Raw genomic sequence first — 23,538 nt, forward strand, 5'->3', positions numbered from 1 at the left:
GCTGAGATCTGAACTGCCTTTCATTGCAATCCTGCCTTGGTCTTTCACTGATTTCACTGGAAGTCTTTCTCCTAATGGTTTACTCCACTTTGTCAGAGCAAGCCTCCCCGTAAGACAAATTCCTCTATTTTTAGAGATATTTCAAATAAAATTTGTTAAGTTTGCCACTCATAGTTTTCCTGAGAGTATGAGACTATATTTTATATGGTAGCACATTTAAATAAAGCTTTTTTTTCAAGCAGTTCTTTTTTTGTTTTACTCATTTATGGTTGGAGGATGCTGGAGATTTAGAGGGAAAAGTAGTAAGATACTGTGTTTAATGTGTGTGTGTGTGTGCACACGTGCTCAGTCAGTCAGTTGTGTCCAACTCTTTGTGGCCCCACGGACTGTAACCTGCCAGGCTCTCTGCCATGGAATTTTCCAGGCAAGAATACTGGAGTGGGGTTTTTCCTAACTCCAGGGAATCTTCCTGACCCAAGGATCAAACCCATGTCTCTTGCATCTCCCACACTGGCAGGTGGATTCTTTACTATTAGCGCCCCCTGGGAAGCCCAGGTGTTAAATGTGGAAAATTACATATGCATCATTAAATGTACATTTAATGTGGGAAATAATATAGGAAAAATAGGAAAGCCCAAGGAAGAAAGTAAAAAAAAGTCAACTTTCTTCACATGTATAGTTAACAATAGTGAATATTTTCTTCTCCATCCATTTTTCCTATACATATGCTTATATCACTGTCAACAACAACAGTTAAAACGAGTCAGAATAACTGTTATTCTGTATTTATGCTCACTTTTTAAAACTCACATATAATTAGCATACACATATATTTTTAGTTTAAATTGTGTTTACTTATAAATCGTCTATTTTATAAGAAACTTCTATCCAATATATATTTAAAACTTTATTCAATAATAAAAAGACATATAACTCAACTAAAAAAGTAGGCAAAAGATTTTGAATACATACTTCTTCAAGGAAAATATACAGATGGCCAATAAGCACATGAGAGGATGGCTGACATCATTACCCATCAAGGAAATGAAACACACCTGCTAAGAAAGCTGTAATAAAAAAAAACAAAACGACAACCTAGGGTATGGAGAAATGGCAACCCTCATACATGCTGGTGGGAATGTAAAAGGGGGTAGCTACTGTGGAAAAGAGCCTGGTGGTTCCTCAAAGTGGCCAACATAGGGTTCCCAGCAAATCTATTTCTAGGTATATAGCCAAGAGAATTGAAAACGCATATCTGTACAAAAACTCTTAACACAAATTATTATTCACACAGCCAAAAAAGTAGAAGCAAAGTAGAAACAGCTTATCTGCCTATTAACTGATGAAATGGATCAACAAACATGGTACATCTGTACAATGCAATGTACAGATTTTCTTTGGCAATAAAAAGTGATGAAGTGCTGATGCACGCTACAACATTGGTGAACTCTGAAAATGTTATGCCAAGTGAAAGAAGCCAGAACCGTATATAGTACGATTCCCTTTGTAGGAGATGCTCTGAATAAATAAATACAGAGAGGCAGGAAGTGGATTACTGACTGGGTGGTGGGGTGAGTTGTGGGAATGGGATTCCTAATGGGGTGCCATGTTCCTTTGAAGAGTGATGAGATCTTCTGAAGTTGATCATGGTAATAATCGCCCAACTCGGTATCAATACTGTACTGTGCTTAGTTGCGCAGTCGTGTCCAGCTCTTTGGTACCCCATGGACTGTAGCCCACTGGTCTCCTCTGTCCATGGGGATTCTCCAGGCAAGAATACTGGGGTGGGTTGCTGTGCCCTCCTCCAGGGGATCTTCCCAACCCAGGGATCGAACCCAGGTCTCCCACACTGCAGACAGATTCTTTACCATATGAGCCCCCAGGGAAGCCCATGTCAGTACTAAAACCATTGAATTGAATTGTGCACTTGTAATGGGTGGATTGTATAGTATTTTTAATTCTACCTCAGTAAAGCTGTTTTAGAAATATATTTATTGGGGGAATGAGGGGGGATGGGCTAGGTTTTTGGGGTTAGTGGACACAAACGTTTACATATAGAATGAATGGACAACAAAGTCCTAGTGTATAGCACAGTGTACACGGCACACTGTATATTCAGTGTCCTGGGAAAAGAATATAAGAAGGAATGTATAGCATGTATAACTGAGTCACTTTGCTATATAGCACAGATTAACACAGCACTGTAAGTCAACTGTACTTCAATTAAAAAATACATATATGGGCTTCCCTGGTGGCTCAACAGTAAGGACTCTGCAGTACAGGAGACGTGAGTTCCATCCTGAGTTGGGAGGATCCCCTAGGGAGGGAAATGGCAACCCACTCTAGTATTCTTGTCTGAGAAGTCCCATGGACAGAGGAGCCTGGTGGGCTACATACAGTCCATGGGGTCGCAAAAGTCAACATGAGTTAGCAACTGACCCACCACCACCATAGATTCCAATTTTTTTAATTGCGTTCAGTTGGAGAGTAATAGAATAGTGTTAATGCCAGCAGCACTGGTTTGGGAACCAGAAGTTCTGGCTCTCTTTCACTAGCTAATTGTGTGCTTTGAAGCAGGATAATCATTTATGAAGTGTGAAGATTATTTATAATAGTTTTTAAAGTTTTTTTCTGGATTTTGTAGTTTCAATAGATGGCAAACTAACTTTAAAAACTTGATGTTTAAAACTTAAATGTTTCAGGCATTTCATAGCTACTCTTAAGATTAAGAGGCTTAGAAATCATTGCTAGCTAACTTTGGCTGCTCCATAGGAATAACCATGGGAGCTTTTTAAAACATACCTGTGTCTGGGCCCAGAGAGTCTGATTTAATTGATATCAAGTGAGTTCCAGCATCTCTTTTCTCCCTTCTCCCTTTCTCTGTTGCCCACATGATTTTAATGTGCAGCCAAAGTTGAGAGCCACTTAACTTTCCAAGTGAACATATTCTATGTTGACAGCATCAAAAATCAAATTTTTCTTTTCTTCATTTTTTTCCCTAGCAGTGGATAATGTTACATAGCTCTTGGTGGATTGTAGGGGGGAAAGCATATGAAAACAGTAGGGAGACCTGTAATAGAAATATTGTACTAGTAGCTAATCTTAGTTATCTTAAGTTGTGCCTGCTTACAGTGATTTCTCATGACAGATGTAGCTATAAATTATTGGTTAAGTAGGTTTAGCTTTCAGCACTGCCTAAATTTCCATTGTCAAGGTTTCATGAACTTTCCTCAACTATTTTATTCTATAGCTTTAATGGAACATAACATTTCTTATTATTTATATAATGTCTATATTGCAAAATGTGTTCATTTTCACAGGTCATAGGATTTGGATCTGTTAAAATTGCAGCTTTCATAGCTATGGTAGGAATTCTGTCTATTGTGGCTCAGGTAAGTGTTATTTTACCCATCCACCCCACTTTTTTTTTTTTTAACATTTTTAATCTGAAATAACTATAGATTCACAGGAAGCTGCAAAGAAATGTTCATGAAGATCTCTTGCACCCCTACATCAGTTCCACTCCTTCCCTGCCATGGTAGCATGTTATATAGTTATGAACAGTATCATACCCACTGTATCCACTGATGTGGATACAGATCATAGAATTATTCTCTTTTTAATAAAATCTGGAGGTTGTGATTTAGGAGGAATTTAATATGCATTTTTTAAAAATTAATTTTTTAATTGAAGGATAATTGCTTTACAGAATTTTATTGTTTTCTGTCAAACATCAACTTGAATCAGCCATATGTATACATATGTTCCCTTCCTCTTAAACCTCACTCCCATCTCCCTCCCCATCCCACCCCTCTAGTTGATGCAGAGACCCTGTTTGATTTCCCTGAGACATACAGCAAATTCCCATTGGCTATCTATGTTACATATGGTAATGTAAGTTTCCATGTTACTCTCTCCCTACATCTCACCCTCTACAGCCCTCTCCCCATGTCCATAAGTCTATTCTCTATGTCTGTTTCTTCTTTGCTGCCCTCTAAATAAATTCTTTGGTACCATCTTTCTAGATTCTGTTGATGTGCGTTAGTGTACAATATTTATCTTTCTCATTCTGACTTACCTCACTCTGTATAATAGGCTCTAGGTTCATCCATCTCATTACAGCTGACTCAAATACATTCCTTTATATGGCTGAGTAATATTTCATTATGTATATGTACCATAACTTCTTTATCCATTCCTTTGTCAATGAACATCTAGGTTGTTTCCATGTTCTTCTAACTATTGTAAATAGTGCTGCAGTGAACATTGGAGTACATGGGGGTTTTTTTTCAGTTTTGGTTTCCTCAAGGTATATACCCAAGAGTGGGATTGCTGAATCACATGGTGGTTTTAGTCCTAGTTTTTTCTTCCTACTGTTCTCCATCGTGGCTATGTCATTTTCCATTAACATCAACAGTGCAAGAGGGTTCCCTTTTCTTCACACCCTCTCCAGCATTTATTGTTAAACTTTTTGATGATGACCATTCTGACCTGTGTGAGGTGATATCTCATTGTAGTTTTGATTTGCATTTCTCTAAAAATGAGTGATACTGAGAATCTTTTAATATGTTTGTTAACCATCGGTGTGTCTTCTTTGGAGAAATGTCTGTTTAGGTCTTTTCCCTACATTTTGATTGGATTGTTTGCTTTTCTGGTATTGAGTTGTATGAGCTGCTTGTATATTTTGGAAATTAATCTTTTGTCAGTTGTTTCATTTGCTATTATTTTCTCACATTCTGAAGTTCGTCTTTTCACCTTGCTTATAGTTTCCTTTCCTGTACAAAAGCTTTTAAGTTTAACCAGGTCCCACTTGTTTACTTTTGTTTTTATTTCCATTACTCTAGGAGGTGGAGCATAGAGGATCTTGCTTTGACTTATGTTCTCGAGTGTTCTGCCTATGTTTTCCTCTAAGAGTTTTATAGTTTATGGTGTTACATTTAGGTCTTTAATCCATTTAGTGTTTATCTTTGTGTATGGTGTTAGTTCAGTTCAGTTCAGTTCAGTCACTCAGTCGTGTCCGACTCTTTGTGACCCCATGAACCGCAGCACGCCAGGCCTCCCTGTCCATTACCGACTCCTGAAGTCTACCCAAACCCATGTCCATTGAGTTGGTGATGCCATCCAACCATCTCATCCTCTGTCGTCCCCTTCTTCTGCCATCAGTCTTTCCGCATCAGGGTCCTTTCAAATGAGTCAGCTCTTCACATCAGGTGGCCAAAGTATTGGGGTCTCAGCTTCAGCATCAGTCCTTCCAGTGAACACCCAGGACTGATCTCCTTTAGGATGGACTGGTTGGATCTCCTTGCAGTCCAAGGGACTCTCAAGAGTCTTCTCCAACACCACACTTCAAAAGCATCAATTCTTCAGTGCTCAGCTTTCTTTATAGTCCAACTCTCACATCCATACATGACCACTGGAAAAACCATAGCCTTGACTAGATGGACCAATGTTGGCAAAGTAATGTCTCTGCTTTTTAATATGCTGTCTAGGTTGGTCATGACTTTCCTTCCAAGGAGTAAGCGTCTTTTAATTTCATGGCTGCAATCACCATCTGCAGTGATTTTGGATCCCAAAAAAATAAAGTCAGACACCATTTCCCCATCTATTTGCCTTGAAGTGATGGGACCGGATGCCATTAGGAAGTGTTCTAATTTCATTCTTTTGCATGTAGCTGTCCAGTTTTCCCAGCACCACTTATTGAAGAGGCTGTTTTTGCCTCATTGTATGTTCTTGCCTCCTTTGTCAAAAGTAAAGTACCCACAGATGCATGGGTTTATTTCTGGGCTTTCTATCTTCTTTCATTGGTCTATCTTTCTGTTTTGGTGCCAATACCATACTGTCTTGATGACTGTAGCTTTGTAGTATAATCTGAAGTTAGGAATGTGGATTCCTCTAGCTCCATTTTTCTTTCTTAAGACTGCTTTAGCTATTCGGGGTATTTTGTGTTTCCATATGAATTGTGAAATTTTCTGTTCTAGTTCTGTTAAAAATACCATTGGTAATTTGATAGGGATCACATTGAATCTGTATATTGCATTTGGTAGTATAGTCATTTTCACAATATTGATTTGGCTTATCCAGGAACATAGACTATCTCTCCATCTGTTTATGTCATCTTTGATTTCTTTAATCCATGTCTTATAGTTTTCTGTGTACAGTTCTTTTGTCTCCTTAGGTAGGTTTATTCCTAGATGTTTTATTCTTTTGATTATAATGGTGAATGGGATTGATCCCTTTATTTCTTGTTCTGATTTTTCATTATTAGTATATACAAATACAAGTGATTTTATTGTATTGATTTTTTTTCCTGCAACTTTGCTAAATGCACTGTTTAGCTAGAGTAGTTTTCTGGTAGTGTCTTTAGGGTTTTCTGTGTATACTATCATGTCATTTGCAAACAGTGAGAGCTTTACTTCTTTTCCAACCTGGATTTATTTTATTCCTTTTTCTTCTCAGATTGCTGGTCCTAAGGCTTAAAAAATACGAATAATAGTGGTGAGAGTGGACACTCTTTTCTTTTTACTGATATTACAGGGAATGCTTTCAGTTTTTCACCATTGAGAATCATGTTTGCTGTGGGCTTATCATATATAGCCTTTAATATATTGAGGTAGATTCCTTCTGTGCTCAGTTTTTTGAAGAGTTTTAATCATTAATGGGTGTTAAATTTTGTCAAATACTTTTTCTGCTTCAAAGACTTTCTCTGCACCTATTGAGATGATCATATGGTTTTTATCTTTCAATTTGTTAATATGGTGTATCATATTGATTGATTCACATATATTGAAGAATCCTTGCATCCCTGAATAAACCCAACTTGATCATGGTGTATGAGCTTTTTAATGTGTTCTTAAATTCTGTTTGCTAAAATTTTGTTGAGGATTTTTGCATCTATGTTCATCAGTGATATTGCCCTGTAGATTTCTTTTTTGTGTATTGTCTTTGTCTGGTTTTGGTATCAGGGTGATGGTGGCCTTGAAGAGTGAGTTTGGAAGTGTTCCTTCCTCTGGAATTTTTTGAAAGAGTTTTAGGAGGATAGGCATTAGCTCTTCTCTAACATTTGCTGGAATTCACCTATGAGGCCGTCTGGTCTTGGGCTTTTGGTTTTGGGGAGATTTTTTATCACAGTTTCGATTTCAGTGCTTGTAATTGGGTTGTTCATAATTTCTTTCTTTCTGGTTCATTCTTGGAAGATTGAACTTTTCTAAGAATATGTCCATTTCCTCCAGGTTATCCATTTTATTGCCATTTGTTTGTTCATAATAGTGTCTTACAGTCCTTTGTATTTCTGCATTGTCTGTTGTAACCTCTCCCTTTTCATTTCGAATTTTGTTAATTTGATTCTTCTCTCTTCTGTTGTTGATGAGTCTGGCTAAAGGTTTGTCAACTTTGTTTATCCTCTCAAAGAACCAGCTTTCAGTTTTATTAATCATTACTATTGTTTCTTTCATTTCTTTTTCATTTACTTCTGCTCTGATCTTTATTATTTCTTTCCTTCTGCTACTTTTGGGGGATTCTCTTTTTGTTCTTGCTCCAGTTGTTTTAGGTGTAACGTTAGGATGTCTATATGATGTTTTTGTTTCTTGAGGTAGGATTGTATTGCCATAAACTTTGCTCTTAGAACTACTTTTGCTGCATCCCATAGGTTTTGAGTTGTCATGTTTTCATTGTCATTTGTTTCTGTGAATGTTTTGATTTCCCTTTTGATTTCTTTAGTAACATGTTGCTTATTTAGAAATGTATTGTTTAATCTCCATGTGTTTGTGTTTTTTACAGTATTTTTCTTGTAATTAAAATCTAGTCTCATAGCACTGTGGTCAGAGAAGACACTGATATGATTTCAGTTTTCTTGAATTTACTGAGGTTTGATATGTGACCCAAGATGTGGTCTATCCTGGAGAATGTTCCATGTGCACTTGAGAAGAAGGTGTATTCTTCTGCATTTGGATGGAATGTCCTGAAGATATCAATGAGGTCCATCTCGTTTAATGTATCATTTCAGACTTGTGTTTCCTTATTAATTTTCTGTTTTGTTGATCTGTCCATTTTGTAAGTTGAGTGTTAAAGTCTCCCACTTTATTGTGTTACTGTCAATTTCTCCTTTCATGTCTGTTTGTGTTTGTCTTACATATTGAGGTATTCCTATGTTGGGTGCATAGATATTAAAAATTGTTATGTCTTCCTCTTGGATTGATCCCTTGATGTATCTGTAGTGTCCTTTCTTATCTCTTGTAATATTCTTTAAGGACTGCTTTGTCTTATATAAGGACTTCTGCTCCAGCTTTGTTTTGTTTTACATTTGCATGGAATATATTTTCCATCCTCTCACTTTCAGTCTATATGTGTCTTCAGGTCTGAAGTGGGTTTCTTGTAGACAGCATATATTTGGGTCTTGTTTTTATATCCATTCAGCCAGTCTGTGTCTTTTGGTTGGAGTATTTAATCCATTTACTTTTAAAGTAATTGTTGATATATTTGTTCCTATTGCCATTTTCTTAATTGGTTGGGGCTTGTTTTTGTGGATCCCTATCTTCTCTTACATTTCCTGACTATATAGGTATATGTTTAATATATGTTGTAAAACTGGTTTGGTGGTACTGAATTCTCTTAACTTTTACTTGTCTGAAAAGCTTTTTGATTTCTCCATCAATTTTGAATGAGATCCTTGCCGGATAGAGTGATCTTGGTTGTAGATTTTTTCTTCTTAGCACTTTAAATATATCCTGCCATTCTCTTCTGGCCTGCAGAGTTTCTGCTGAAAGATCAGCTGTTAAAATGTATGGGGTTTCACTTGTATGTTACTTGTTGCTTCTCCGTTGCTGCTTTTAATATTCTTTCCTTGTGTTTAATCATTTTTAGTTTGATTAGTATGTGTCTAGGTGTGTTTCTCCTTGGTTTATCCTGTATGGGACTCTTTGCACCTCTCTTTGAATTTGATTGAGTATTTCCCTTTCCATGTTGGGGAAATTTTCCAAATTTTCTCATCCCGTTTATTTTTCTCTTCTTCTGCGACTCCTATAATTTGAATGTTGGTGCATTTGATATTGTCCCAGAAGTTTCTGAGACTATCCTCAGTTCTTTTCATTCTTTTTACTTTATTCTGCTCTTCAGAAGTTATTTCCTCCAATTTATCTTCCAACTACTGATCCATTCTTCTACCTCAGATATTCTGCTACTGATTCCTTCTAAAGTGTTTTTAATTTCAGTAGTTGTGTAGTTTGTCTCTGTATGTGTATTCTTTAATTCTTCTGGGTCTTTGGTAATTGATTCTTGCATTTTCTCCATTCTGTTTTCCAAGTTTTCCATCACCTTTGCTGTCATTATTCTGAGTTCTCTCTCAGGTCGGTTGCCGATTTCCTCTCATTTATGTGGACTCTGTGTTTCTAGTTTGTTCCTTCATGTGTGCAGTATTTCTCTGCCTTTTCTTTTTTTAAAAAAAACTTACTGTGTTTGAGGTCTCCTTTTCCCAGGCTTCAAGGTTGAATTCTTTCTTAGTTTCGGTTTCTGCCCTCCTAAGGTTCGTCCAGTGGTTTGTTTAGGCTTAATATAGTGTAAGATTTGCGCTAAGTTTTTTTTTTTTTCTGATGGGCAAGGCTGAGTGAGTTGGTACTCCTGTCTGCTGATGACTGGGTTTGTATTGTTTTGTTTGTTGTTTGGATCAGGTGTCCTGCACAGAATGCTGCTGGTGGTTGGGTGATGCTGGTTCTTGTATTCAAGTGGTTTCCTTTGTGGGAGTTCTTACTATTTGATACACCCTAGGGTCAGGAGTTCTCCGGTAGTCTAGGGTCTTGGAGTCGGTGCTCCCGCTCCGAAGGCACGAGGCTCGATCTCTGGCCAGAACAGAGATTCCATAGGTGGGTTTTTATGGCGCTAAATGGTATTAAAACAAATACCACAAATGATAAACCAAAGATGAACCCCACACAAATGCCTGTTACAAAATCAAGCAAAGATTAATTAGCATAATGGAATATACACATATACATATACACGCATGAGCAAAATCAAAAACATTACAGTAGATTGACCTGGTGAACAAAGGAAACCAAAAATGATATCTACCAGTTAAGAACAAAACTAACTAGAGCACAAACTGGACAACAAAACTAAAGCAAGGTACCAACTGGGGAATAAAGCAATAAGAACAAAACCAACAAATATGGTCAGATAAAGGAAAGAAAGAAAGGTAAAGTTAAATAGAGGTAGATAAGAAAGGTTTATATATATAATATTAAGTTCAAGGGGAAAAGAACAGTAGGAAAGGCAAACAAAGGAATAAATGTAGAAAAGATAATAGGTTTAAAAAATTTTTAAGCTAAAATTATAAAAAGAGGAAAAAGAGAAGGAAAAAAAAAAACACCACAAAACTGCAAAAGGCCAATGTAGACCCAGAGGTTTATAACAGCAATAAAAAAGTGTGATTAAGTGTGATTGAAAGAAAAACTCAAAAGCTTAATTAGGTTTCATATTGCTAATAAAATTGACAACTACAATAGAGGGAGGGAAGAGGGGGGAATCCAAAAGAAACTACAGAGCTAATCGAAATATAAGAATAATAAATGTATCCATTGAGTATCTGCTGTCAGCATCCTTTCCCTTGCTGGGAGTCATAGTCCACCTCACCTCTGTGAGACGCCCTCCACATTGCTCTGGTCTCTGAACCCTGCGGGGCCGCTCAGGCTCTAGTCCGGCCCTGCTGCTGTGCGTGCCTACCTCAGATGGTCACAGCTGTCAGAACTAGTGCGTTCTCTTTGCGGGAGCTCTCAGTGACCTTTTTTATATTCCACAGGCACAGAATCTGCCTAGTTGATCATGTGGATTTAATCTGCAGCTTATACAGCTGGTGGGAAGGTTTTGGGTCTTCCGCCTCAGCCACGCTTCCCCCTGGGTTTCAATTGTGGTTTTATTTCCACCACTGCGAATGGGTCCTCCACTGGGGTTTGCTCCTGAGGCTGCCCTGGAGGACTTGGGTCTGCCCCTGTGAGGGCCAGGTGTGGAGGTGGTGCAGCTGCTCGGGTCTTAGGGGCTCTGGCAGCACCAGGTACTCAGGGGAGTTGGTGTGTAGGGCAGCAGGAATATAGTGCTCTAGAAGGATATGACAGCCAGTATAGGCCAGTACACTCCAGTATTCTCACTTGGAGAACCCCCCTGACAGAGAAGCCCACAGTCCACAGGGTCAAAAAGAGTTGGACACAACCAAAGCAATCCCATGTTCATAGATGCAAGACTTTTTTTTCCTGTGGCAACTCGGCCCATTGAGGGTTGAGCATGAAGGTGGCTCATCTGCCTAGGTCCCATGGACCTTGGCAGCGCCAAGTGTGCAAGGACATGGACTGCCTCAGTCACAGGAGTTATGGTCCTATCAGAGTCTCTTTTCAAGCCTCTGGTAGCTGGTGATCAGAAGGCTGCTTTAGATATTCTTTCTCTGTAGCTCCATCCATTCGTGCACTTAGAGGGCTCCCTTGCCTGGGGTCCTTCTCTGTTCTACACATCAGGCACATAGAGGGGCCCCTGGCTGGAGTCCTGCTCTGTAGGTCTGCATGTCGGGCACATAGAGGGGCTCCCTGGGTGGGGTCCTGCTCTGTAAGTCAGCGCGTCAGGCACTTGACGGGCCCCCTGGGTGGGGTTCTGCTCTGTAGTGCAGCGCGTCAGGCACATTGAGGGGCCCCCTGGGTGGGGTCCTGCTCTGTAGATCTGCATGTCAGGCACATTGAGGGGCCCCCTGGGTGGGGTCCTGCTCTGTAGGTCAGCGCATCAGGCACTTGATGGGCCCCCTGGGTGGGGTCCTGCTCTGTAGTGCAGTGCGTCAGGCACTTGACGGGCCAGCCTCTCTATTGTTCTGTGCTGATGCTGGTGTGTGGGGGGAGAGGGCTGTGGTGATGGCTTCACCCTGTAGGCGTAACTCAGCAGTATTGCCTTGCATCCATGGCCGCCTGCTTTCCTCCACAGGCATTTCCCACCACAGACTCCTCCCTCACGGCCCCTCAGCCTGTGTCTCTGCCGTCAATAGCAGCACTCGCCCTGGGATTGCTCTGCAATCCCTAGACTCCCAACTCCCAGCTGCTGTGCCTTCCAGGGGACCTGCATCCCTGTCCAGGCTATATATGGCTGCGGCAGGGACAGTCTGATTCTCATTCCATTTAGGCTGCCACAGATCAGCTGCTTCACTCTCAGCCTTAAGTGTTTCTCCTCTGACTCAGACAATTGCCCTGATGTGGGGATCGGACCCCTGCTTCAGTTCCCCACCTGCCGAGGACAGATCCAGTCCTACTAACACTCCAGTTTTCGCTGCTAGTTGCTTCGTCCTGCTGAGTTTTGTGTGGTTCTATATGTTCTTTTCCATTGGTCAGGTCCTCCTGTCTGCTCTTAGCTGGTGTTCTGCAAGTACTGCTGTGTCTGAAGGTGTGTTCCTGATGTATCCATGAAGAGAGATGTACTCCACATCCACCTACTTCTCCAACATCTTGTTCCTTTTGGAATTTAATAGAAATTTCTAGTGGTTTTTAGAATATGTGTGGTTACCCCTAATGCATGGGTTTGGCACATAAAAATTTGCTTTTACAGCCACCAACTATAGTCTTTCTCCACTATTCTGAAATTAACCAGAAGAATGTTTCAATATTATTTTAATACTGAAAAATAGTGAAAGGGAAAAACAGAAGTGAAAATTTGTAAATATTACAATTTTTGCTATCCACAAAACTGAAGAAGTGTGCTAAGTCAGTACATTAGGATTGTATGTAATTATTTCATGGCAGTTAGAGGGGAAAGGTGGAAGTAGTGAGAGTTTCCTCTTCCTGGGCTCTAAAATCGCTGCAGATGGTGACTGCAGCCATGAAATCAGAAGACATTTGCTTCTTGGCAGGAAAGCAGTGACAAACGTAGACAGCATGTTGAAAAGCAGAGACATCACCCTGCTGGCAAAGGTCCGTATAGTCAAGGCTGTGGACTTCTCAGTGATCATGTACAGTTGTGAGAGCTAGACCGTAAAGAAGACAGAGCACCAAATAACTGATACCTTCGAACTGTGGTGCTGAAAAAGACTCCTAAGAGTCCCTTGGACAGCAAGGAAATCAAACAAATCAATCTTAAGGGAAATCAACCCTGAATCCTCTTCGGAAGGACTGGTGCTGAAGCTGAAACTCCAGTATTTGGTTATCTGATGTGCCCAGCAGACTCATTGGAAAAAGCCCCTCATTCTGGGAAAGATTGAGGGCAGAAGTAAAAGAGGGCATCAGAGGATGGATGGCTGGATGGCATCACCAATGCAATGGACATGAACTTGGGCAAATTCAGGAGATGGTGGGGGGCAGGGAGGCTAGTGTGCTGTAGTCCATGAGGTTGCAAAGAGTGTGACATGACTAGGCAACTGAACAGCAATTAAATATACCCCCATCTTTTATAAATACAGGACCACAAAAAGGGCATATGTGCTTCGAGTTAATTCATTGATATGCATAGGTACATTCACTATATTGTATGGGACTGCAGAGAGGCTATTTCCCTGAAATAGCTATGTTGTTCAGTTGCTAAGTCATGTCCAACCTTTTATGACCCTGTGGACTGCAGCACGCAAGCTCCTCTGTCCTCCACTATTTCCAAGAGTTTGATCAAATTCATGTCCATTGAGTCAGTGATGCTATCTAATCATCTCATGCTCTGCAGCCCCCTTTTCCTTTTGCCTTCAATCTTCCCAGCATCTGGATCTTTTCCAGTGAGTTGGCTCTTCCCATCAGGGGTCCAAAGTATTGGAGCTTCAACCTCAGCATCGGTCCTGCCAATGAGTATCCAGGGTTGATGTCCTTTAGGATTGACTGGTTTGATCTCCTTGCAGTCCAAGGGACTCTGAAGAGTTTTCTCCAGCACCAAATTTGAAAGCATCAATTCTTCAGTGCCCAGCCTTCTTTATGACACAACTTACATCCATATGTGACTACAGAAAAACCATAGCATTGACTATAACGGACCTTTGTCAGCAAAGCATTGTCTCTGCTTTTTAAAATGCTGTCTAGGGTTGTCATAGCTTTCCTTCCAAGGAGCAGGTGTGTTTTAATTTCATGGCTACAGTCACTGTCCGCAGTGATTTTGGAGCCCAAGAAAATAAAATCTGTCACTGTTTGCACTTTTTCCCCTTTTATTTGCTGTGAAGTGATGGGACTGGATGGCTTCATCTTAGTTTTTTTAATGTTGAGTTTCAGGCCAACTTTTTCACTCTCATCAAGAGGCTCTTTAGTCCCTCTTTGCTTTCCTACCATTATAGTGGTATCATCTGCATATCTGAAGTTGTTGATATTTCTCCTAGCAGTCTTGATTCCAGCTTGTGATTCATCAAGCTCAGCATTTCTCATGATATACTTGGCATATAAATTAAATGAGCAGGGTGACAAGATACAGCCTTCATGTACTTCTTTCCCAATTTGGAACCAGTCAGTTGTTCCATGTCCGATTCTAAATTTGCTTCTTGACTTGCATACAGGTTTCTTGGGAGACAAGAAAGGTGATCTGGTATTCCCAACTCTTTAAGAATTTTCCACAGTTTGCTGTTTTCCACACAATCAAAGGCTTTAGAATAGTCAGTGAAGCAGAAGTAAATGTTTTTCTGGAAGTCCCTTGCTTTCTCTATAATCCATCAAGTATTGGCGATTTGATCTCTCATTCCTCTGCCTTTTCTGATCCCAGCTTGAACATCTAGAAGTTCTTGATTCATGTACTGCTGAAGCCTCACTTGAAGGATTTTAAGCATAACCTTGCAAGCATGTGAAATGAGTGCAATTGTATGGTAGTTTGAACATTATTCGACATTGCCCTTCTTTGGGATTGGAATGAAAATTGACCTTTTCCAGTCCTGTGGCCACTGCTCAGTTTTCCAAATTTGCTGATGTACTGAGACAAAGACTTCTTATCTCTCCTTGCTATTTTCTGCATCCAATTGGTTATATCTCTCCCTTTCTCCCTTGCCTTTCATTTCTCTCCTTTCCTCAGCTATTTGTAAAGCCCTCTCAGACAACCACTTTGCCTTCTTGCATTTCTTTTTCTTTTGAGATGGTTTTGGTCATTGACTCCTGCACGGTGTTACAAACCTCCATCCATAGTTCTGTAGTCACTCTATCAGATCTATTGAATCTATTCATTGTATAATCTTAAGGGATTTGATTCAGATCTTACCTGAATGGCTCAGTGGTTTTCCCTACTTTCTTCAGTTTAAGCCTGAATTTTACAATAAGGAGATGATGATCTGAGTCACAGCCCACTCCAGGTCTTGTTTTTGCTGAGTGTATAAAGTTTCTCCATCTTTGGCTACAAAGAATATAATCAGTCTGATTTCAATATTGACTCTTTGGTGAAATCCATGTGTAGAGCCATCCCTTAATTTGTTGGAAGAGGGTGTTTGCTATGACCAGTGTGTTCTTTTAGCAAAAGTCTGTTAGCTTTTGCCCTGCTTCATTTTGTACTCCCAAAGCCAAACTTGTCTGTTACTCCAGATATCTCTTGACTTCCTACTTTTGCATTCCCGTCCTCTGTAATGAAAAGGACATCTTTTTTTGGTGTTAGTTCTAGAAGGTCTTCTAAGTCTTCAGAGAACTGTTTGACTCCAGTTTCTTCAGCATTAGTGGTTGGGGCATAGACTTGGATTACTGTGATATTGGAATGGTTTGCCTTGAAAATGAACTGAGATCATTTTATTGTTTTTATGATTGCACCCAAGTACTGCGTCTTGGATTCATTTGTTGACTATAAGGGCTACCCCATTTCTTCTAAGGGGTTCTTGCCCACAGTAGTAGATATAATGGTCATCTGAATTAAATTCACCCATTCCTGTCCATTTTAGTTTACTGATTCCTAAAATGTCGATGTTTACTGATTCCTAAAATGTCGATGTTCACTCTTCCATCTTGTGCTTGACTACGTCCAACTTGATTCATAAACATAACATTCCAGGTTCCTATGCAGTATTGTTCTTTACAGCATCAGACTTTTCTTTGATCACCAGATACATCCACAGCTAAGTGTCAGTCCTGTTTTGTCCAACCAACTTAATCCTTTTTGCAGCTATTCATAATTGCCCTCTGATCTTCCCCAGTAGCATATTGCATTCCTTCCAACTTGGGGGAGCTCATCTGCTGGTGTCATATCTTTTTGCCTTTTCATACTGCTCGTGAGGTTCTCCAGGCAAAAATACTGAAGGGGTTTGCCATTCCTTCCTCTAGTGGACCATGTTCTGTCAGAACTCTTCACTATGACCCATCCGTGTTGGGTGGCCCTGCAGGGCATGGCTTATAGCTTCACTGAGTTATGCAGGCCCCTTCACCACAAGGCTGGGATTCATGATGAGGCTATATGCTGTTTTAAAGCATGGTAGGCCATATGGAATGCTCTTCTGTGATAAGTCTGTCTGGAAGAGAAATGAGAATGCCACAAAATTGTTTTCCCAAAATACTAGAACTGATATACCTCATAGGAATACATTCTGATAAACGCCTTTTACTTTTTAACTGTATCAGTCAATGTAAATTATGTTAAACTTTCAAGTTGCTTATGATTTTGTTTTTTGTTTTTTAATATTAACTCTGGTTAGTTAGCCCAAATTCATCTTTTATCTTATCCCCTTTCAGTCTGTCTCACCTAATTTTTAGCAGAGTGGTGGCTCAGACAGTAAAGAATCTGCCTGCAGTGCAAGAGACCGAGTTCAATTCCTGGGTTAGGAAAGTCCCCTGGAGAAGGGAATGGCAACTCACTCTGGTATTCTTGCCTGAAGAATTCCACGGATAGAGGAGGCTGGCAGGCTATAGTCCATGGGGTTGCAAAGACTTGGACAGGACTGAGTGACTAACACATTTTATATTTGTTAAAATCATATTTGTATCAATCCAACTTTGTGAAACTGTTAACTCCCACCAATTGAACTACAAGGAGGTCAAAGCAGTCAATCCTAAAGGAAATCAACCCTGAATATTCATTGGAAGGAGTGAAGCTGAAACTCTAATACTTTGGCCACCTGATAACAAAGAGCCAACTCATTGTAAAAGACCCTGATGCTGGGAAACATTGAAGGCAGGAGGAGAATGGGGCAACAGAGGATGAGATGGTTCAGTGGCATCACAGACTCAGTGGACATGAGTTTGAGCAAACTCCGGGATATAGTGGAGGACAGGGAAGTCTGATGTGCTGCAGTTCATGGGGTCGAAGAGTTAGTGACTGAACAACAAGAAGCAACACATAAACAGATTCTTTGGGAGGAGGCTGGAGGCCCTGAGCCCAAGTCAGTTTGGGAAGTCCTTGAAGCTTCACTGCTTTTAGAGCTGCATCAGTTCTGTGTGATTTCCAAGGTCTCAGGTCAAGTGGGCTGCAATTAGAGGTTCTTGGTCACCATTAATGGGCTTTTTCACAGAGCTTGCATCAAATCTCTGTGCTTATATGATTTCTAATGATTATCCCCTTTGCTTTGCAGACGGTCTTTCTTACTAGCTTGATGAGAGCATTAGGGAATAAGAACACTGTTCTCCTTGGTTTAGGCTTCCAGATGTTCCAGCTAGCCTGGTATGGTTTTGGATCTCAAGCATGGTAAGTCTCTCCGATAGATTCTCATGACAGATTTATCTTTTAGAGGAGCTTCAATTAGCTGAGTGTTCATGCAAAAGAAGCAGGAGTTATTTTACTAGCATAGTGTATTCACAATTTCAAAAACTCTTTAGCCTTAGTTTGAGGAAGGGTACAGCTAGATAATTCCACTTTATTCAGACAGATTGCCTTCACCTCAGCAAGCTTTCAGTGAGATGTTACTTAACTAAATATATGTGTCTCTTTCTCCAACCCTCCAAAAGAAAGTTTTATGCCTAATTGTTAAACATATTTGTCAGTTTTTGGTGACAGCACGTATAGTCAAAAACAAAACAAGAAAACAAGGAAAAATGACTGATTATGGCAGGATTTACTGCTATAATTAGCTGAGTAACATTGGACAGTGACATAATCTTTATAATATAAAGTATGTGAGTTAGATGAACACTAAGATCTCCTCCAAAAGCTTCTGTACCCAGAGGCAGTCTTATTACTTCTAACAATTAGATTCCTGTTAATAGGAAAGCAAGTCAAATTAAGCCCTGTGGAATAAGAAAAAATGAAAAGAAGTGAGTGCTGTTTTTTTGTGTGGCAAGTTTCCTTATGTGCCTATTACCAAATACTATGGTTCATATCTTCATTTAAAATGTTTGACTTGGTCCTTATTTTACAACCAAATGATGAATGACACAGTTTAGAACTTGAAATGCTTTAGGTGGTTAGTGGTAGATTCTTCTTGTTCTTGGAAACCTTTATTTTAGTCCTATGAACTTTGTTTCAACAGCTGATTCTGTCGACCTAAAGGGTTTTTCCTTTTAAGTAAGGTTATTCTTGTCATCCCCAAGACAGTTTGGCCAAACAGGTTTCTAGCTCAGTTGGCACTGGACTTTGCTCACACTCACGCTTAATACTAACACACACATAAGTTCAAAGGAACATAGGCTCCTTTCACTGAGATGCAGGTCTAAAGGAAGCAGACTTGGAAGTCTGCAAGATGTCATCCTGAACTTCAGGCCTCCGTTTTTTTCTGTTGGTTGCACACTTTATTGAGGGTGAAAACCTGAGCAGCCTAAGGGCAGTTTGGAGGTCAGCCTTTGAAAAGTACAAAGAGAAAAGTGGAAAATTGGTGAGAAAAAATGTGGATTTATAGAAACAAGAAATCCTTTTGAATTTCATTGAGCTTGCATTTAAAGATGGCAATAGAGAAACCAGGAAGAAAAACATATTTTGACAGGTAAGATAAAGAAATGAAGCTTTCCCAGCTCATGAAGTGATCAGTATTAGTATTAACAGTGTGCTGTGTAACTTTCTAGGTTTAAAAAAAAAAAAAAAAACAATTTTCAAAGAGGAAAAAAATAAATACAACTTAATGCAAGACAACGGAAAGCAATTTGTGCTTTTGCCACTTGTCCTCTGAACAGCACCGTCACTGGGGCTGGCCTGCCGCTGACCACAGCCTGACCTGTCATTGCAGGATGATGTGGGCAGCAGGGATTGTGGCCGCCGTGTCCAGCATTACGTTTCCAGCGGTCAGTACCCTCGTCTCTCAGAACGCAGAGTCAAATCAGCAAGGTGAGGCCACTGTCCCCCCACTGTTTCTTTCCCTCGGTGGGGATGTACCTGCCAGGAGCATGAGCATCTCGGAGCCTCTTTCCACGTCAGCATAGAAACAGGTTACAGCTGTGTGGTCCCTGCCGAGCAACCATACCTCTTTACATTGGCAAATAGGAAAATTCTCTTCTCCTTCCTGCTTTGATTTTATACTCCTTTTTGAAATCTGGACACAGCAAGTCAGAATACTTAGAAATACAACTATCTAATTTCTCTTTTCAGTTTTGACTCTTCTTTTATGTTACCATCAGAATTTACTAGACTATACTCATATTTTAACAAATATCTGTTAAATAATGATAGACTAGCTAGAAAAACCATGAGCCCTTTATTTAATCACTTATAATCACTGAAGTTTCTTTAATTTGGAATCACTTAAAGTCCATTATTTACTCAGCTTAGAAAATGATTCTTTGAGCAGATAAAGAGCAGATAAATCTGTGTAGTTCTTGATAATTGGATGCAGAGTGAGAGACAAAGTGAGATGATTATGTAGAGTAGCACTGTAAATGTCTAGACTCTTCATCCTTCTTGTGCCTCTGGCTTCCCTGTCAGATACTTCTTACTGCTAAAATTATTTTCCTTCTCCATCACTTAGTGGTTTACCTGACTATAGTCAGGAAATAGTGAATTTTGGAAGAAAAAAAATTTTATGTCTTAGAGATCTTTATAAAGTTTCAATTAAAAAAAACTAGATTGGAAAGGATAGTTTATTGGTTGCACTTATTTTTTTCACATTGGAAATTAGCCATTTTACTCATATCTACTTTTGTTTTTAAATTTTTTTTTTTTTTACAACAGATCTGTGCTGGTTATCTATTTTAAATATAGCAGTATCATTTGAAGACCTCAAATCTGTGTGTTACCCTGGTTACGGTAACTTAGTTGACTGCATCCTTGAGAGGTGTGGTTGACGTAAAGGCATGAGCTATCTGTGAAGGATGGGCATTGCCTTGGCTCTTAGAGACTCTTATCTTTGTCTCTCACTGCATGAATTTGCTTTGGGTTTTTTTATGCTTACATGGTATTAATACAGATGTTTCTAAATGTCAATATATAAACTTATTAGAACACAGTATATTAGGTTGAATTATATTTGACCGTTTTTGACTTACAGAAACATCCATCTCATGATTCAGGCTAATTTTTTACCTGCCACATGAGACACCAGAGATACCTAGAAATTGACACTTCTGGGATTTTTCAGTACAGGTGTACTTGGAGTACAGCGATCACTGTGAGGAACAGAATCTGTCAGAAGGTGCTGGAAGCACACAGATTCAGGACCCCTATGGACTGACACTTGGGCAGGGATACAAGAGGCAAAGGACAGATTTTTATTGTAAAAGCACCATTAAATAAGCAGAAGAGGAAAATCTCAATCCACAAAAAAGTAGAAATTGCCTATAAATTGAGAGTATTAAAATTTTTCATTTTATCATTCCCTGTTTATAGGAAGATCTGTTGTTCAGGGGGAATTCAGCCTCAAAGGGATTTTAGAAACATCGGTGTCATTTCATATCCTTGTAGATCCTTAGGACAGATAGTGAGGACAGCATTATAAGGGCATAGAAAAGGACAAGGAAGCATTTGTACAATGAATGGATATCAGTATGATGGGTACTCAGTCCAGTTTAATCAGTATTTTATAGTTTGGAAGAAAGGGCTCTTAAGTCTCCAATCTTGAGATGCTTTTCTGAGAAGACTGGCTCCCTTCTCTTTGTTCTGACTTAGGAGTTGCCCAGGGTATCATAACTGGAATAAGAGGACTCTGTAATGGACTGGGACCAGCCTTGTATGGCTTCATATTCTACATGTTCCATGTGGAACTGACTGAGTTGGAACCAGAATTGATTTCTAACAATGCTGCCCTACAGGTAATTTGGTAATAAGACTAGTTTTTAACAGTTGTATCTGATGAGAGCAAAATCTTGTGACCTTAAATTTAGAAAGTGTTCTTAGTTTTATAATATTACTATTGTATTTGACAATAGTAAGTGTTGTGTTCATTGCTTCTTGGGACTAGGGAGGGATCATTTCAGTGATAATGTCTTATGTAAAATATTTGTCCTGCCTTTGTTCAGATTCTATTTTTACCTACATCATTTCTCTGGTCAAAATGCTATCCTCTGGTGAAACTCAGGCCAAATAAAAGATGAAATGACCTAAACTTCCAGCTACAAATTGAGCTAAAGTGCTCTTTCTACCTTTTACTTGCTGTTATTTCCCTCCTTCCAGTCTATGTTTAATATAGATTTCTGTACAAAACTGGAGTTAATGTTCTTACGTATACAGACTGCATGATCTCAGTTCTCAGGGCAAGATTAGAGATAAACAGCTGTTGCTTACATGTTTGGTTAAGCTGTCAGGAAGTGGTGCATAAAGCAGTGATTAATTGCCCTCCATTTTATTCCAGACACCAGACTTTGTTAGAATTTGCCATGACAGTTAATGAACATTTGCTAATGAGAAAATAACTCACTTTTCAATGGTGTGGTTTTTATTTTTTTATTTTTTTGGTTTATCCAGTACTAATTTCACTTTGAAAGGCTAACCAAATTCTTCATCTTCATTTGCTTCCACACCCACCAGGGAGCTGTCATCCCAGGCCCGCCATTTTTGTTTGGGGCGTGTATAGTTTTTATGTCTTTCCTGGTTGCTGTATTCATCCCTGAGTACAGTAAAGGCAGTGGAATTCAAAAACACAGCAGCAGTATCAGTGGCAGCCTGGCCAGCACTCCAGAACGGGGCAGTGATGAGGACATTGAGCCACTGCTTCAGGACAGCAGCATCTGGGAGCTTTCTTCCCTTGAAGAGCCTGGGCATCAGTGCACTGAGCTGTGAATTCTGCAGAAAGGATTCTGTGGACGCCACCTCTGAGAGTCATGGGGGAGCCACACCACATGGAGACTTCATGGTGCTGGAGGGGAGATACTAGTGGCATCCTTCAGGGCTGAGTTTGAGAAGTAACCACCTCTATCCCTCCGTCTTCCTCCCCTTCCTCCTCCTGTTCCTTTTCCACCATTCTTTTCCTTTTCCTTCCATTATACGTTAGAACTAATTAAGATTTGAAATGTTATACTTTCCTGCAAATAATATGCAACTCTCAAAGTTCTCTGGGATCCACATTCAGAGACTCAAATAGAAGAAGTCACCTGTGGTAGAAATGATGGCTTTCCTTTAATAATGTCAGTGTAGGAGTGATCATGTCCTTTTCAAAAGGTGCAGGATTCTAATACAACTGCTGTCTCTGACAAAATTTAAGATAAAAAATCCCATATTTTCTCCTCTTCCGTTCCTCTGAACTGTGTGCATTTATCCCATAGCTGTTTATAAGAGGCTGCTTCAGGAGTCACTCAGTCAGGGATCTGTTGCCTTTGTTCTAAGATCAGCAAAAATCTAGTCTTATCTCCTTTCCTTCTCTGCTTCCTATTCTTGGCTAGAATGAAATTCAGCATATATACCTCTGGATAGTAACAATATTGATTAGTATTATTTAATACCTTTACCAGAGGAAGGAAAAATTTTTAATAAATCTAAATCATGAAGAACTAGCAGTTCAGATTCCTGGACCTGATGTCTTGGTTAGATCCATGGTTATTTTACAGAAGAAAAACATACATCAAGCATTCTGGTGGCAACATAGAAATTGGAGGGTGCTTGTAAGAACGTTTTCAACAATGTAAACATTCCTAAGTGAAGATGAGAGTTAGCAACTGGATACCAGTGGAGTTTATATCCCAGTTTAGACTCACGTCATGTTTTATTACTATTTACTCCCACCCACATATCCTGTGTCCTGCTTTTCGGTGTTTCTCATTCATCACATCCCCACCTTAACTGTTTTATGGAGGCATTTGTTTTCAGCCTTTGTTTTCATCTGTTATCTGCCTTTTGAATCTCATAGGAATATGCACAGCAGATCCCTTTCTAAAATATGGGTTTAAGAAGCTCAGTTTCACAAGTGTCTTGCTAATTTTTCAAGATGTTTTATGGACAAAGAAAACTTTAGATTTATGTGTGTTTTGCTGCACGAGTAAGTGGAGCATTAACTAGGGCCCAACTTTAACGTAGCACTCCTCTGAAAGTTTTGTAGGTATGAAATATATGTAGCTATATCATAAAGTTTTAATTTTTTTGATGGGGTGCTGTGTAAATCTTGTATTTATAAATATAATGAAAGTATTGACAGAAAAAATATATATACAACTTTTATAAAGGATTGTGTACTGACTGAATACATTTAAAAGAAAATATATTTTGAAACCTGTTCTGCTATGAACAAAGATAACATATCTTTTTTTACTATGCTGTTGGTTTTTAAGTTAAGCTTCTTAATGCATAATAAATTTGCAATGGATACTTTTA

At 39.4% G+C, this 23,538-nt stretch overlaps 1 protein-coding gene across 3 annotated transcripts in view; it reads left to right on the top strand.

Moving 5' to 3' along the window:
• MFSD14B (major facilitator superfamily domain containing 14B) overlaps window positions 1-23,538 on the top strand; it is a 121,425-nt gene extending 97,887 nt beyond the window's left edge. For all 3 annotated transcript variants that reach the window (XM_043890847.1, XM_043890846.1, XM_043890848.1), the window contains 5 exons: window positions 3,321-3,392; window positions 17,450-17,562; window positions 19,034-19,131; window positions 20,905-21,047; window positions 21,763-23,538. In XM_043890847.1, the coding sequence (XP_043746782.1) occupies window positions 3,321-3,392; window positions 17,450-17,562; window positions 19,034-19,131; window positions 20,905-21,047; window positions 21,763-22,014 (678 nt within the window). In that variant the 3' untranslated portion in view covers window positions 22,015-23,538. The remainder of the gene's footprint in view (window positions 1-3,320; window positions 3,393-17,449; window positions 17,563-19,033; window positions 19,132-20,904; window positions 21,048-21,762) is intronic.

The sequence above is a fragment of the Cervus elaphus genome, chromosome 29 (assembly GCF_910594005.1).
Source record: "Cervus elaphus chromosome 29, mCerEla1.1, whole genome shotgun sequence".
Classification (NCBI taxonomy): domain Eukaryota; kingdom Metazoa; phylum Chordata; class Mammalia; order Artiodactyla; family Cervidae; genus Cervus; species Cervus elaphus.